At 46.1% G+C, this 16,605-nt stretch overlaps 1 protein-coding gene across 5 annotated transcripts in view; it reads right to left on the bottom strand.

The window, feature by feature from the left end:
* USP4 (ubiquitin specific peptidase 4) overlaps window positions 1-16,605 on the bottom strand; it is a 68,334-nt gene that overhangs the window by 24,011 nt on the left and 27,718 nt on the right. For 2 of the 5 annotated variants that reach the window (XM_054481657.2, XM_054481659.2), the window contains 5 exons: window positions 12,599-12,739; window positions 11,703-11,820; window positions 6,770-6,943; window positions 2,198-2,356; window positions 283-507 (listed from right to left, as the gene is read on the bottom strand). In XM_054481657.2, the coding sequence (XP_054337632.1) occupies window positions 283-507; window positions 2,198-2,356; window positions 6,770-6,943; window positions 11,703-11,820; window positions 12,599-12,739 (817 nt within the window). The remainder of the gene's footprint in view (window positions 1-282; window positions 508-2,197; window positions 2,357-6,769; window positions 6,944-11,702; window positions 11,821-12,598; window positions 12,740-16,605) is intronic. The other 3 variants (XM_054481658.2, XM_063661136.1, XM_063661137.1) reach the window with 3 other exon arrangements.

The raw sequence follows: 16,605 nt of genomic DNA, 5'->3' as shown, positions 1-16,605 counted from the left end.
AGGTTACAGTGAGCTGAGATCGTACCACTGCACTCCAGCATGGGCAACAGAGCGACTCTGTCTCAAAAAAAGGTGACAGAGAAGCAGAGAAGCCCCAAAAACCTTCACAATAGGACTTAAATGATATGGGATTACACGAAGGTCTGATGGAGGCCAAGGGCCCATACCCAGGCAAGTACCAAGGGGACTCAGAGGCAGCCAATGCAGCAGATAGGAGCAGTCCCACTGGGATCTGGAGACCACTTGCAGTGAGGGGTGCCATAAGGGTGTGGATTCTGTCACCTGAGTAGGTCTGCAGTGAGGGTCAGCAGGAACGAGGAAAACCTCCATAACTCGATCTTTCTTCAAGGGCAGTGGCAGCGTTAGATAGCAAAATGGGTCAAAGGTCACAGAAACCTTAGCACATTCTGGGCAAACCAAAGTAGATTTGAAGAGGCCATGGAAAGTATCCACAATCACAGAATCATTCCTCAACCTGTGATTCTCCCAGGCTTCCTTTGCCACCACCTGCGTGAAAGGGATAAATAGGACATTCTCAACACCTCTCAGCCCCTTGCCCCTGCATCCAGAATGACTCACAGCAAACCTGGAGATGAATAAGGTGGCAATCTGTACAGCCAAGAGCTTGATCCAGGACAAGCAAGGCCAGGACTACTCTTAATGTATCATACTCATACCACACAACAGCTCTACACCCAATCCCCACCCCAACACACATATACATATTTCATATATATGTTTTTATATATATATATATTTCAAATATATATTATATTGATTGAGACATGGTCTTGCTCTGTCGCTCAGGCTGGCGTGATCACGGCTCACTACAGCCTCGACCTCCCGGACTCAAAGCAATCTTCCTGCCTCAGACTCCCAAGTAGCTAGGACTATAGGCATGCATCACCATGCCTGGCTAATTTTTTTTAGGTTTGGTAGGGATGGGGGTCTTACTATGTTGACCAGACAGTTCTAGAGCTCCTGGCCTCAAGTGATGCTCCCACCTCAGCCTCCAAAGTGCGGAACCGCAGGGGTAAGCCACTGCGCCTCGCCCTAATCCTCACACTTAATAAGGTTGACAACATAGGACCTATTGGAAACTAGGGGTCTGTGTGTCCTGATAGGAAACAGAAGCCTGGAGAACACCATGGGTACAGAGACATGGCCAGGGCAAGGAAAGCCCCCCCATATGTTTCCAGTGATCTAAAGTAAGGTTTTTGGCCGGGCATGGTGGCTCACGCCTGAAATCCCAGCACTTTGGGAGGCCAAGGCAGGCGGATCACCTGAGGTCAGGAGTTCAAGATCAGCCTGGCCAACATGGTGAAACCTCCTCTCTACTAAAAATACAAAAATTTTGCTGGGCGTGGTGGCACGTGGCTGTAGTCCCAGCTACTCGAGAGGCTGAGACAGGAGAATCGCTTGAACCCGGGAGGTGGAGGGTGCAGTGAGCCGAGATCGCGTCATTGCACTCCAGCCTGGGCGACAGAGTGAGACTCCATCTCAAAAAAAATAAATAAATAAATTTAAAAAATAAAGTTTTTATCTATACTACAGCTCAGCTAACTCATAGTTTTTCTAAGAAGATCTAAATTTTACTTTAAAGCATTCATATTGATTATCCCAATGTGATAGGGTAGCTGAAATACTAAAATCCTCTTGCACTGATCAGAAAATCAAGGCAAAAAGTATAAATGTCCTAATGATACTAATAACAAATTAAGTAATCATGGATGGATTTTATTGTGAGCAATAACAATCTTAGGGGTCCTCACTATAGGTACTTTACAGTTTTCAGAGTGTTCTTAGTCCCTAGTTCACCAGTGAAATATCAAACAAGCTCACTCTAATTTGAAAAAGCCCAAGAGGAAGCATTAGGAGTAACTAGGGTACAGTGCCTCATGCCTGTTGTAATCCCAGCACTTTGGGAGGCTGAGGTGAGAGGACTGCTTGAGCTCAGGAGCTGGAGACCAGCCTAGACAACATAGCAAGATTTTGTCTCTATTTAAGAAAAAAAAAAAAAAAGCAGTAACTACAGTTAGCCCCTTTCTGACCAGAGACCATATCCCTATAACTAGCTACAGTGAGAAGCAACCAGGGCCCTGTCAACAACACTCAAAGACCAGAAGAACATCTCTGCACTCTCAATAGGAGGCAGGTTCTTTGGCATATTATCGTTCAGACATCATTAATGGCATACCACGTCTGGCCGCCCATTGGCATCCTTCAGCTCCAAGTAGGGCTTTTTCTTTACTCGGTTCAGATCTTCATGCAATCCATCTAGAAGAAAGGCCAGCAGCTCCTGAGAATCTTGTTGCTGGTAGCCAGAAAATTGAGGAGCAAAACGTCCCACTTGAGTCTACAACAAAAACCAACTGCATCAGAAGGCATAATACATAAAGAACTAGTTAAATCAAATAAGAATTGTCATCAAAAATAGCTCTGAGGAGTTAGCTGGGGCAGTGAGAGAGAACACTTGGTTGAGTAGTCCAATTAACTCCTGAAGAGCCTACAGGAGGCCAGTGGTTCCCACCAGAGAGAAGGCCTAGATCAGAGAGCCAGGAGGATGAACCTGGAACCTGGGCCACTGCCCTGAGTCCTAAGGAGGAAGGGTGGGGTACCCAGAGTAACCACACCCAAGTACTGACATGAATCCCTCTCCAACATGTCCTTCTTTGGTTCAGAGTCTTAAACTCCATAAGGACATTACAAACAATACTTGCATCAGCTGGAGGAATCCTCCTGTACATAACAGCCCTCAGGTCCCTAAATACTGTCTGTCCAGTATTACTCTCTACCAGTTATTCTGAGAGTATGGTCCCCAGCCAGCAGCATTAGTATCACCTGGAAGCTTAGTAGAAAAGCACATTCTCAGGCCCCACACCAAACCTATTCAATCAGAAACTCTGGGGATGGGTCTAGCAGTCTGTGTTGTATTAAGCACTCCCAGAGATTGTGATGTATCCTATGGAGAACCAGCCAGGCACAGTGGCTCATGCCTATGATCCCAGAATTTTGGGAGGCTGAGGCAGGCAGATCACCTGAGGTTGGGAGTTCAAGACCAGCCTGGCCAACATGGTGAAACCCCATCTCTACTAAAAATACAAAAATTAGCTGGGCATGGTGGTGCACACCTGTAATCCCAGCTATGCAGGAGGCTGAGGCAGGAGAATCACTTGAACCCAGGAGGCAGAGGCTGCAGTGAGCCGAAATTGTGCCAGTATGCTCCAGCCTGGGCAACAGAGCAAGGCTGTCTCAAAAAAAAAAAAAAAAAAATGGAGAACCGCTGTTCTACACCTGTTCTCTAATACCATAGCCACTAGCCACATATGGCAATTTAAATTTATATTAATTACAATTAAAAACCATTAAAAATTCAGTTCCTCCGTCAAATGAACCACATCTGAAGTGCTCAGAGGTGCTTGAGCTGGTGGCTACCATAACACAGTGCAGATATACAACACATCCATCACTGAGGAAGCTCCACACTTCCCTAATATCCCTAAACACTACCTTCCAGTTGTTTATTTACATTAGCTTCAGCACAGTGTGTTGCCACCCAATTCTTTTTTATTTTTTTTTTTCTGGGACAGGGTCTCGCTCTGTTGCCAGGCTGAAGTGCAGTGGTGCGATCTCAGCTCACTGCAACCTCTGCCTCCCAGGTTCAAGCAATTCTCATGCCTTGGCCTCCCGAGTAGCTAGGATTACAGGCATGTGCCAACACACCTGGCTAATTTTTGTATTTTTAGTAGAGATGGGGTTTCACAATATTGGCCAGGCTGGTCTCGAACTCCTGACCTCAAGTGATCCACCCACCTTGGCCTCCCCATGTGCTGGGATTACAGGTGTGAGGCACCGCACCCAGCCGTTGCCACCCAATTGTAGTTTCTTTGTGACTTAGTATGTGAACAGTCATTCATATATTTCCCAGGGATTAATGTGACCAAGGGGATGAAAGATAATTAGTTTTCAATTTCAACAAACCACCTGAGATTTTAGTTTTCTCACTGAGCTAAGGTGCTATTTTTTTTCCTCTCTGAATCATAAATATGCATGTCTTTTCTTATCATATGTTGCATGAAGCTCCATGAATCCCAGTGGTACAGGCTAAATAGGATCTTTCAGATTTCAGCTTAAATCTGCTGAGCGGGAGGGAGCAAAGCACCTCCACCTCAGCAGGAAAAAGCATTTGGGGCAATGGAAAGCCCAAGTTGCTCCGAGTGTATCCATGTCTTCTCCTTAAACCTTCCTGGCTGAGGGACCCCAGTGATAACTGCCCCTCACATCACCTTCCAAGAATGTCAGCCCAATTCCTGACTTAGGGGGTCCCAACTCAAACCACAAAGCCTGTAGAATCCAGGCTCAGAGAACCTGGAAACAGCCTTCAGATGATACTAGAAGTTAAACTGAATTTTCATTTTTTTTAGAGACAGGGTCTCTGTCGCCAAGGCTGGGTACAGTGGCACAATCACAGCTCACTGCAGCCTTGACCTCCCAGGCTTAAGTAATTCTCCCACCTCAGCCTCCCTGGTAGCTGGGACTACAAGTACATCACCATGTCCAGCTAATTTTGTTGTTGTTGTTGTTTTTGAGACAGAGTCTCACTCTGTCGCTCAGGCTGGAGTGCAGTGGCGTGATCTCGGCTCACTGCAACCTCCATCTCCCAGGTTCAAGCAATTCTCCTGCCTCAGCATCCTGAGTAGCTGGAATTACAGGTGTGCACCACCACGCCTGGCTAATTTTTGTATTTTTAGTAGAGACGGGGTTTCACTATGTTGGTCAGGCTCATCTCGAACTCCTGACCTCGTGATCTGCCCGCCTCAGCCTCCCAAAGTGCTGGGATTACAGGAATGAGCCACCGCGCCCGGACTTTTTTGTTGTTGTTGTTGTTTTTTCTTTGAAACAGAGTCTCATTCTGTCGTCCAGGCTGGAGTGCAGAGGCGCAATCTTGGCTCACTGCAAGCTCTGCCTCCTGGGTTCACGCCATTCTCCTTCCCCAGCCTCCCGAGTAGCTGGGACTACAGGCGCCTGCCATCACACCTAGCTAATTTTTTTTTTTTTTTTTGTATTTTTAGTAGAGACGGGGTTTCACCATGTTAGCCAGGATGGTCTCAGTCTCCTGACCTTGTGATCCGCCCGCCTCGGCCTCCCAAAGTGCTGGGATTACAGGTGTGAGCCACCGCGCCTGGCCAACTTTTTTGTTGTTTTTAAAGAAACAGAGACTTGGTCGGGCACGGTGGCTCATGCCTATAATCCCAGCACTTTGGGAGGCTAAGGCAGGCAGATCACCTGAGATTAGGAGTTTGAGACCAGCCTGGCCAACATGGCAAAACTCCGTCTCTACTAAAAATACTAAAATTAGCCAGGCATGGTGGCGCACACCTGTAGTCTTAGCTACTCAGGAGGCTGAGGCATGAGAATCACCTGCACCCGGGAGGTGTAGGCTGCAGTGAGCCAATATCATGCCACTGCATTCCAACCTGGGCAAGAGAGTGAGACTCTGTCTCAAACAAAACAAAACAAAACAAAAACAGAGTCTCACTATGTTTTCCAGGCTGGTCTCAAACTCCTGGGCTCAAGAGATCCTCCCACCTCGGCCTTCCAAGAAACTGAATTTTTGTAGTCCGGCTTAGGAAACTGACCATTTATTTAAATACTGCCACCACAGAATACAGCATTCTTAGGAGACAGCTTACAAATAACTTCTGGGACATCCCCAACCCAGAGGTGGGCACTGAGGACACTTAGGGGTGTGCTAAATGACTGAATAACAGAAAAAAGGGCTTGACAATGTGGTGCTTTTAGTCTCAGAAACCATCTTTTTTCTTTTTTTTTTTTTGAGATGGAGTCTCGCTCTGTCACACAGGCTGGAATGCAGTGGCACGATCTTGGCTCACTGCAACCTCCATCTCCCGGGTTCAGGCAATTCTCCTGCCTCAGCCTCCTGCGTAGCTGGGATTACAGGTGTGTACCACCATATCCAGCTAATTTTTGTATTTTAGTAGAAAGGGGGTTTCACCATGTTGGCCAGGCTGGTCTTGAACTCCTGACCTCAGGTGATCTGCCCACCTTGGCCTCCCAAAGTGCTGAGATTACAGGCATGAGCCATCGCGACCGGTCATGAGATCACATCTTTTTTTTTTTTTTGGAGACAGAGTCTCGCTCTGTCACCAGGCTGGAGTGCAGTGGCGCGATCTCGGCTCACTGCAACCTCCACCTCCCGGGTTCAAGTGATTCTCCTGCCTCAGCCTCCCAAGTAGCTGGGACTACAGGCGCGTGCCACCACGCCCAGCTACTTTTTGTATTTTTAGTAGAGATGGGGCTTCACCATGTTGGCCAGGATGGTCTCAATCTCTTGACCTCGTGATCCACCCGCCTCGGCCTCCCAAAGTGCTGGTATTACAGGCGTGAGCCACAGAGCGTGGCCCAGATCCCATCTTAATCCCAAAATGCAACGAAAGGAATGCCTCATAACAACACTAAACCACTCTCCCCAAAGTGGGAAAAAGGAAGTACAGGAGAGTATCCCTTATCCGAAAATCTGAAATCCAAATGCTTAAAGATCCATAAACTTTCTAACACTGACATGATATTCAAAGGAAATGCTCATTGAAACATTTTAGATTTTGGAATGGGGATGCTGAACTAGTAAGCATAATGTAAATACTGTAAAAAAAAAAAAAAACCCTAAAAAACCTGAAGTCCCGAAACATTTCTGGTCCCAGGCATCTATATACAGGGATACCCAACCCATATATATATGTCTACCTACTTTGAACATGCGAGGTGCCACATGGGCGTCCCTTCCAGACCACATCTGCTTAATGAGTTCGGCATAGGCTTCTGCAATTTCCCCTTTCATCCCCAGAGGGTTGTCTCTGTTGATTTCGGCTTCATACTCATCTTTGAGAAAGTAGTCAGTCAGTGGTGCAGTGTTGCTCAAGCACTGAAACAGAACATGATAAGGGCTTTACACACCTTCTAGACAGTACCAGAGATACAAGATAAATCAAGTTCTAAAGGGTCACTGAGGGACAATGCCAACAAAATGAGGCACTCAGGAGATTCTCTAAAGGCTCACGACAGTAAAGCACAGCCTCAAGGAGGCCAAGCTGGTGGACCTCTTGCAGCTAATCTCTGAGGGACATGGTCTCAGAGGACCGCATATGCATTGGCTAAGACTTTGTCTCTGAAAAAAACTACCTTAGGAAAAAAGCTGAATAATTGAATAATTCTTATTTAATGAAAAAGGTTTTTTGTTTGTTTGTTTGTTTGAGACAGTTTCGCTCTTGTTGTCCAGGCTGGAGTGCAATGGCGCGATCTTGGCTCACTACATCCTCTGTCTCCTGAGTTCAAGCAATTCTCCTGCCTCAGCCTCCTGAGTAGCTGACATCACAGGTGCCGGCCACCACACCCAGCTAATGTTTGTATTTTTAGTAGAGATGGGGTTTCACCATGTTGGCCAGGCTGGTCTCAAACTCCTGACCTCAGATGATCCGCTCACCTCGGCCTCCCAAAGTGCTGGGGTTACAGAAGTGAGCCACCGCGCCCAGCCTTTTTCATTAGTTTCTGTTCTTAACACTATTATTTCTCTCCTTCTACTTCCTATGGGTTCTTTTTCCTAGCATCATGAGATGGAAGCTTAAATCATGAAATTTTAACCCTTTTTGCCCTAATATTTACATTTAGAACTATAAAACTCATCATTATCCTCACTCAATAGCTGAGGAAAATTGAGGGTACAAAGACTTGGAAAAACTTGCCCATGAAAAGCCAAATCACACCTCTTCTTCAGTACTAGGCTACTTCCACCTCACCACAAGAGGAAAATAATTTTTTTTGTTTGTTTGTTTGAGACAGAGTTTCGCTCTTTTTGCCCAGGCTGGAGTGCAGTGGCGCAATCTCAGCTCACCACAACCTCCACCTCCTGGGTTCAAGCGATTCTCCTGCCTCAGCCTCCTGAGTAGCTGGGATTACAGGCATGCGCCACCATGCCCAGCTAATTTTGTATTTTTAGTAGAGATGGGGTTTCTCTATGTTGGTCAGGCTGGTCTGGAACTCCCAACCTCAGGTGATCCACCTGCCTCGGCCTCCCAAAGTGCTGGGAGCCACCACGCCCGGCCGGAAAATAATTTCAAAACCCAAGGGTTATCTAATCTTTTAACAAATGTTTTATGTTTTCGCTCACACTACAAAAAAATTCCAAGTTAGACTGTAGGCCAGGTGTGGTAGTTCATACCTGTAATCCCAGCACTCTGGAAGGCTAAGGAGGGTGGATCACTTGAGGCCAGGAGTTCAAGACCTTCCTGGCCAACATGGTGAAACCCCATTCTACTAAAAATACAAAAAATTAGCTGGGCATAGTGGCACATGCCTGTAATCCCAGCTACCCGGGAGGCAGAGGTTGCTGTGAGCCAAGACTGCACCACTGCACTTCAGACTGGGCAAGAGAGCAAGACTATGTCTCAAAAAAAAAAAAAAGTGAAAATGTAAGTCTTTAAAAAATTTTTTCTTTAATTTTTAGAGATAGGGTCTTGCTTATGTTAGCTAGGCTTGGTCTCAAACTCCTGGGCTCAAGTGATCCTCCCATTTGGACCTCCCAAATCACTGGGATACAGGTGTGAGCCACTGTGCCCAGCCAGATTATCAATTTTATGAGGACAAAAACGATTGCTGGTTTGCTTACCACTGAGTACCTATGTAAAGAATATTGGGCCAAGTGCAGTGGCTCAGATCTGTAATCCCAGCACTTTGGGAGGCCAAGGTAGGAAGACTGCTTAAGGCCAGGAGTTTGAGACCAGCCTGGGCATCATAAGTGAGACCACGTTTCCACAAAACAAACAAACAAACAAACAAACAAACAAACAAAAAACACACATGCAAAACAAAAAGAAAAAACAATTAGCAAGGCCTGATGGTACACACTTGTAGTCCCAGCTATTTGGGAGGCAGAGGTGGGAGGATCACTTGAGCCCAGGAGTTCAAGGTTACAGTGAGCTATGATCATGCCACTATACACTAGCCTGGGCATCAGAGAGAGATCCTGTCTCTAAGAAAAAAAAAAAAAAAAAATGAATTTTGCTTTGCTCAAACAGAAGGTCTAGCTTTGCCCCTGGCTTCTGGGAGGTAATCTATTTGCCCCTGGAATGTTATGCCTGATAGGACTGTCTGTTTGCCTGGTGGGCCTTGGGTCATACTGGATAATCTAACAATACAATTTTGGAGGTGGAGAAGAGGCTGATCAGAACTGTACAGTCTAGTCTTAGGGTGAGAAGGGCTAGCCACTCCAGAAAAACCAAAAATGTGACTTAGGGTGGGGGCTTTGGGTCCCATGGTATCAGTTCACATAGGTAATTAGTCAATCATATTTATACTTTATTATATATTTTTTTGAGACAGTCTCGCACTGTCACCCAGGCTGGAGTGTAGTGGCATCATATCAGCTCACTGCAACCTCCGCCTCCCGGGATCAAGAGATTCTCCTGCCTCAGCCTCCCAAGTAGCTGGGATTACAGACACCCGCCACCATGCCCAGCTAATTTTTTGTATTTTTAGTAGAGACGGGGTTTCACTATGTTGGCCAAGTTGTTGTCAAACTCTTGACCTCATGATCCGCCCGCCTTGGCCTCCCAAACTGCTGGGATTACAGGCATGAGCCACGACACCCTGCCAGTCAATCATATTTATATAATGAAGCCCCAGTAAAAATTCTGGACACTGAAGCTCACGTGAGCTTCCATAGTTTGCAGCTCTCCATATGCATCATTACACATCAATGCCAGGAAAACACCATGTTCTGGCCAGGCACGGTGGCTCACGCCTGTAATCCCACCACTTTGGGAGGCTGAGGTGGGTGGATCACCTGAGGTCGGGAGTTTGAGACCAGCCTGGTTAGCCAACATGGTGAAATCCTGTCTCTACTAAAAATACAAAAATTAACCAGGCGTGGTGGCGTGTGCCTGTAATCCCAGCTACTCAGGAGGCTGAGGCATGAGAATTGCTTAAACCTGGGAGGCGGAGGTTGCAGTGAGTCAAGATTGCGCCACTGCACTCCAGCCTGGGCAACAGAAAGAGGAAAGAGATGCTGTACCAAAAAAAAAAAAAAAAAAAAAAAAAAGGAAAGTACCATGTACTGACTCCATAGGTAGAAAACAACAGAAGCTCTACATTTTGATCCTCCTGACCTCTGCCCTATATGCCTCTTCCCTTGGCTGATTTTAGTCTACATCCTCTCACTACAATAAACCATCATCATGAGTATAATAACTTTAAGTAAATTCCGTGACTCCTTCTAAACAAATTACCAAAACTAAGGGTGGTCTTGGAAACCTGCACACTTGCAGTTGGTTTCGGAAATGAGGGCAGTCTTGGGGACTGTGCCCTCCTAACTTTGAAGCTGGACTTTAACTCCTTGCAGCCCATGACTATTACAGTGCTGTCACATAATATATGCCCAATAAATATTTGATGAATTCATAAACAAGGTTTATTTTCTTTTCCATTTTGAGACAGGGTCTCGCTATGATGCTCAGGCTGGCCTCAAACTCCTGGCCTCAAGCAATACTACTCCCTCAGCCTCCCACAGGGTTGTGATTACAGGTGTGAGCCACTGCGCCTGGCCAATAAGCAAGTTTCAAAGAGGGGATTTTGGATTTTCTCTAGTAAGGAGCATGGGGCGGGACATCTATTTTTTTTTTTTTTTTTTTTTGAAACGGAGTTTCACTCTTGTTGCCCAGGCTGGAATACAATGGCGCAATCTCGGCTCACTGCAACCTCCGCCTCCTGGTTCAAGCGATTCTCCTGCCTCAGCCTCCTGAGAAGCTGGGATTACAGGCATGTGCCACCACACCTGGCTAATTTTTGTATTTTTAGTAGAGATGGGGTTTTGCCATGTTGGCTAGGCTGGTCTCGAACTCCTGACCTCAGGTTATCCACCCACCTTAGCCTCCCAAAGTACTGGGATTACAGGCGTGAGCCACCATGCTGCACCCGGACTTTTTTTTATCTTTTTTTTTTTTTTTTTTTTTTCTTGAGACAGAGTCTCACTCTGTCGCCCAGGCTAGAGTACAGTGGCGTGATCTCAGCTCACTGCAACCTCCGCCTCCCAGGTTCAAGTGATTCTCCTGCCTCAGCCTCCTGAGTAGCTGGGACTACAGACGCATGCCACCACACCCAGCTAATTTTTGTATCATTAGTAGAGATGGGGGGGGTTTCACTACATTGGCCAGGCTGGTCTTGAACTCCTGACCTCGTGATCCACCCACCTCGGCCTCCCAAGTGCTGGGATTACAGGCGTGAGCCACTGCGCCAGGCTGGGACGGCTATTTTTAGTGAAAAGGTAGTCAGCCTTCAGCAAGGCATAATTGAGCTTGGCATCACCTGCTGTAACTTTTCCTCATCCCATCAGAGACCAATCAGGGATGCACTCCAATATTTTCTACAGAGATCATACCTCAACAGTCAATAAAATTCAAAATAATCTTACTATAAAACCAAACACAGAGCTGACTACAAAGACATCTGGGGTCCACAAACACTGATGAAACCATTCTATACCACCTAGTGGGAGATGCCCTAGGAGAGACTACTGAAGCACTAACAAGGGGTAGGCAGGGACTCCTGGGAAAGGATCCACCCAGTACCTTTGCAGCCACTTACACCCAAACCTCAAGATGCTGTGTTATTTGAATGGAAGTTCTCTCTACCTGTAAAGCAGAGTTCATGAAGCAGGTGTTTCCCAGGTTTCCAAGTCCACAGAGCCCAGGTTGTATATGAGAGGATGGTGGCTCCTGACAATTATACGAAGCAGAAAAGCCAGATCCACTGGAAAACACAACACACATCAGCAATAAAAGCAAGTGCATAACACATGCCCTCAAGATGCTTTTTGAGGCTCCTATTGGGGCCTCTAGAACTTGTGTGGTAGTAAGCCCATGATGCAAATTCCCTCTACCCCCACCCCTGCCCTCCAGACCTGCCCCACCCTTTACTTGACATACTAGCAGCTGGTAAGCACATCCTTAAGGAAAGAAACACTATTTGAATTTTCCTCCGTTAGGCTTTGGCAAATGCTAATTTTGCCAGGTGACTTTAGGGAACACCATTTTAGTTATTAAGACCTTGCATCTGCTACCACCCACCAGGCCACACCCAGGCTTGACTGGCCCTGAAAGTTCATGCACACTTCCTCACCTCATTTGCCCTCTTCCCCACATCTATGCCACGTGGCAGGTGTGCCTGAAATGCCTGGAGAAAGGATCACAGCCATCCGTGACAGCTGAGCACTGTCCCTTCACAACTATTCTGCCACATGTGCCAGCCCATCCCTTCATAAACAAATGCAGTGACCCCCCACCCTCCGAGACTACCTGTGATGTAGGCTGTGGGGAAAACACCAGCTCACAGGAGGACAAGCAACACAGATCAGAACTTGGCAGCACACTTTACTGTAGGTATGAAATGGAGTGAGAAACTACATGTAGCATGTTCCCATGAGGAACTCTAACCCCACTATGCTTAGTGTAGCGGCAGATGAGCTCTCAAGATACAGCCTGGGAAAGGACCGCGGGAAAGGAAGCAGAGTGAAAGGACCTGCTCTTACCCCCTGCTGACACCGGAACTGTGCATCCCACAGGTGCTAGTGCTATCACCATTTGCAATGAGAGAGGCAGACACTGAGGAATAGGGACTTGCCGATGATTTTGGAGAGGTAGTAAAATTTCTGCTAGGCGCAGTGCTTGATCTGGGAGAGAGAAGCAGAAACAATGCTACTGACTTTTTGCAAAGAGCAAGCCCTATTTAATGCCTTAGGTTGCTTCTCAAGGAATAAATATTCTTCATATTAAGTTAAAATAAATTACAAAAAGCCTGTATTCATACTACTTCAAGGTAAACTTTATTTAAGTGAGAGTCCACAAATTAACTGGTCTTCCTGTCACATCAGTCCACACCACCACATATCCTTTCAGTGTGAAAAACCACAAGGCTGACCAGGCGCAATGGCTCATGCCTGTAATCCTAGCACTTTGGGAGGCCGAGGCAGGCAGATTGCCTAAGCTCAGGAGTTCAAGACCAGCCTGGGCAACACAGTGAAACCCTGTCTCTACTAAAATGCAAAACAAATTAGCCAGGTCGGGCGTGGTTGCTCACGCCTGTAATCTCAGCACTTTGGGACGCCGAGGCAGACGGATCACCTGAGGTCAGGAGTTTGAGACCAGCCTGACCAACATGGAAAAACCCCGTCACTACTAAAAATACAAAATTAGGCCGGGTGAGGTGGCTCACCCTTGTAATCCCAGCACTTTGGGAGGCCGAGGCTGGCAGATCATGAGGTCAGGATCACGAGGTCAGGAATTCAAGACCAGCCTGGCCATGAGGTCAGGAGTTCAAGACACTGTGAAACCACATCTCTACTAAAAATACAAAAATTATCTGGACGTGGTGGCAGGTGCCTGTCATCCCAGCCACTCGGGAGGCTGAGGCAGAAGAATCACTTGAACCCGGGAGTGAGCCGAGACTGCACCACTGCACTCCAGCTTGGTGACAGAGTAAGACTCCATCTCAAAAAAAAAAAAAAAAAAAAAATTAGCCAGATGTGATGGCGCTACTCGGGAGGCTGAGGCAGGAGAATTGCTTGAACCCGGGAGGCAGAAGTTGCAGTGAGCCAAGATCGCGCCATTGCACTCCAGCCTCGGCAACAAGAGAGAAACTCTGCCTCAAAAAAAAAAGAAAATAAAGAAATTAGCCAGGCATGGCAGCATGTGCCTGTAGTCCCAGCTACTGGGGAGGCTGAGGGGCAGGAGAATTGCGTGAACCCGGGAGGCAGAGGTTACAGTGAGCTGAGATCGCGCCACTGCACTCCAGCCTGGGTGATAGAGCGAGACTCCGTCTCTTAAAAAAAAACAAAAAAAAACCCACAAGGTTCATCTTCAAGCATCCTGGTTTGATTTACAAATCATAAACTTCCCTGAATTTTTTTTCTTTTTTTTTTGAGACGGAGTCTCATTCTCTCACCAGGCTGGAGTGCAGTGGAACAATCTTGGCTCACTGCAACCTCCACCTCCCAGGTTCAAACAATTCTCCTGCCTCAGCCTCCCAAGTAGCTGGGACTACAGGCGCGTGCCACCACACCCAGCTAATTTTTTTGTATTTTTAGTAGAGATAGGGTTTCACCATGTTGGCCAGAATGGTCTCGACCTCTTGACCTTGTGATCTGCCTGCCTTGGCCTCCCAAAGTTCTGGGATTATAGGCATGAACCACCGCGTCTGGCCTGCTTCCCTGAATTTTAAAAATTATCAGTGAAAGGCAAAGAAAAATGGCAATAAGTCCAGGCGAGGTAGCTCACGCCTATAATCCCACCTCTTTGGGAGGCTAAGGTGGGTGGATCACTTGAGGTCAGGAGTTCGAGTCTAGCCTTACCAACATGGTGGAACCCCGTCTCTACTAAAAATACAAAAAATTAGCCAGGCCTAGTGGCGCATGCCTGTAATCTCAGCTACTTGGGAGGCTGAGGCAGGAGAACTGCTTGAACCCAGGAGGCGGAGGTTGTAGTGGGCCGAGATCGTGCCATTGCACTCCAGCCTGGGCAACAAGAGCAAAACTCCATCTCAAAAAAAAAAAGAAAAATGGCAATACGAGATGACTTTCCCCAAAAAGGCTGGATGCAAATTAAATAGCTGGCTATAAGGACATGAGAACAGAAAAATGGCAATTTGGTTTCAATGGAGTATTTTGTTTCTTCAAATTTGCCAGTGTAACCTCTCTGTTTCAAACTCATGTTTTAATATTTTTCAGGCTCTTATTTTAGATTTCTACTTTCAAATTAATTCAAGGGCTAATTGTCCAAATTTTAAATTGCTATCAATTTCATCAATCTGCTAGAATCTATATAAGGACATAAGGAAGAAAGTAAATCTTATTTTAAATTTTTTTAATTTTTACCTTTTTTTTTTTTGGTAATCCATAGCAACAGTCTCCTTATGTTGCCCAGGCTGGTCTCAAACTCCTGGACTCAAGCAATCCTCCTGCCTCAGCCTCCCAAAGGGCTGGGATTACATACATGAGCCACTGCACTCAACCAAAGAAGAAAGTGAATCCTCCTCCATTGTTTCAAATATAAAACTGGGATTTCCCTTATAGAATACTGGGTTATTTTTAGAATACAGAAAATGACTAAGAAGATGTACTGTTCCCACACGGTGTTCACCCTCATGGGATCTGATCTCAACTTGGCTTCCCTGTGAGAAGAAATACGTGGCAGCAAAAACAAGTATGATCTTGTATACCAGCAGTGGGCACATCAGGAAATTATATAGGGTCTAAGCAGGTACCTGAACTGAGGTTTGCTCCACAATGCGGTCACAGTAAGGGAGAATGAGGGCTCCTCAGTCTCTCACCTTCTCATAAGGAAATGTACCCTTCTCTAATCCTAAAGAGGATTTGGTTCACACAGCTTCATCCTCATGCTGCAAAGGAGTCCAAGAACTCAAGCAGCTGCACTAAGTGAGATTCACCACAGCCAAGGGTACTCTCATTCACCACATGGGAGACTTAAGCATGCATGCGTTCAATCCTGTCTAGTGAGATGTCCAATGTGATTTCCTAGCCTCTTATGCATAAAGAAAGTCTGCTGCCCAAGGCTGGTCTGATATGCAATGGCAGACTCAGTCATCTCAGCACTGAGGGCAGGTAAGACAGAATAGTGAAATTCAAGTTCTGATGCACAGAACCTCAAGATATAGAGCATGGCACTCCTCTTTTCGGTAACTATTCATTGATAACTTATCTATTTTCTTGAGCTTAAAAGGGCAAAAATCGGCCGGGCCTGGTGGCTCATGCCTGTAATCTTAGCACTTTGGGAGGCCAAGGTGGGAGGACTGCTTGAGGCCAAGAGTTCAAGATCAACCTGGTCAACATAGCAAGACCCTGTCTCTATTTATTTATTTATTTATTTTTAAAAAGGGCAAAAATCCATACAAATCATTTGAGATATCCAAGACCTGTCAATTTCTTAAAGAGACAACATTTCCAGGTGATAGAAATTAAAGAAAAATTTTATTTGATGTTTAAAATGTTCTAGAAAATACTGCCAGTAGTTTTCACAGTAAATTCAATCAAATTAAGGGCATATAAGGATACTTTTTGTATGCTTTAAAATTTACACAGTAAGATTAAAAAACAAAAAAACAAAAAAACTCTATCCTTAGGCTGGGTGCAGTGGCTCACGCTTACAATCCCAGCACTTTGGGAGGCTGAACTTGTCTCTACAAAACAGAAAAAGCCAGGCATAGCAGCACGTGCCTGCAGTCCTAGCTACTCAGGAGGCTAAGCCAAGAGGATCCCTTGATCCCAGGAGTTTGAGGTTGCAGTGAACTATGATCATGCCATTGCATTCCAGTCTGGGCAACAAAGCAAGACCCTATCTATTAAAAAATACTCTATCTTTGACAGACAAGTCAGAAGCAAAACTTCTCTTCAGAAAATTTACTACAATCTGGGAAATGCTGAGCATTAGGGCAGGGACTTGTCTCCAGACCTTCCGGCAACTGTGGAACACACCCTGGGCATTACAGGCTGGAAAACAGGCAGCCAGGGGAAATGTCTGAATC

Source organism: Pongo pygmaeus, chromosome 2, assembly GCF_028885625.2.
Source record: "Pongo pygmaeus isolate AG05252 chromosome 2, NHGRI_mPonPyg2-v2.0_pri, whole genome shotgun sequence".
Lineage (NCBI taxonomy): Eukaryota > Metazoa > Chordata > Mammalia > Primates > Hominidae > Pongo > Pongo pygmaeus.
The sequence above is the reverse complement of the archived record's forward strand: the minus strand, read 5'-3'. Positions and strand labels throughout refer to the sequence as shown.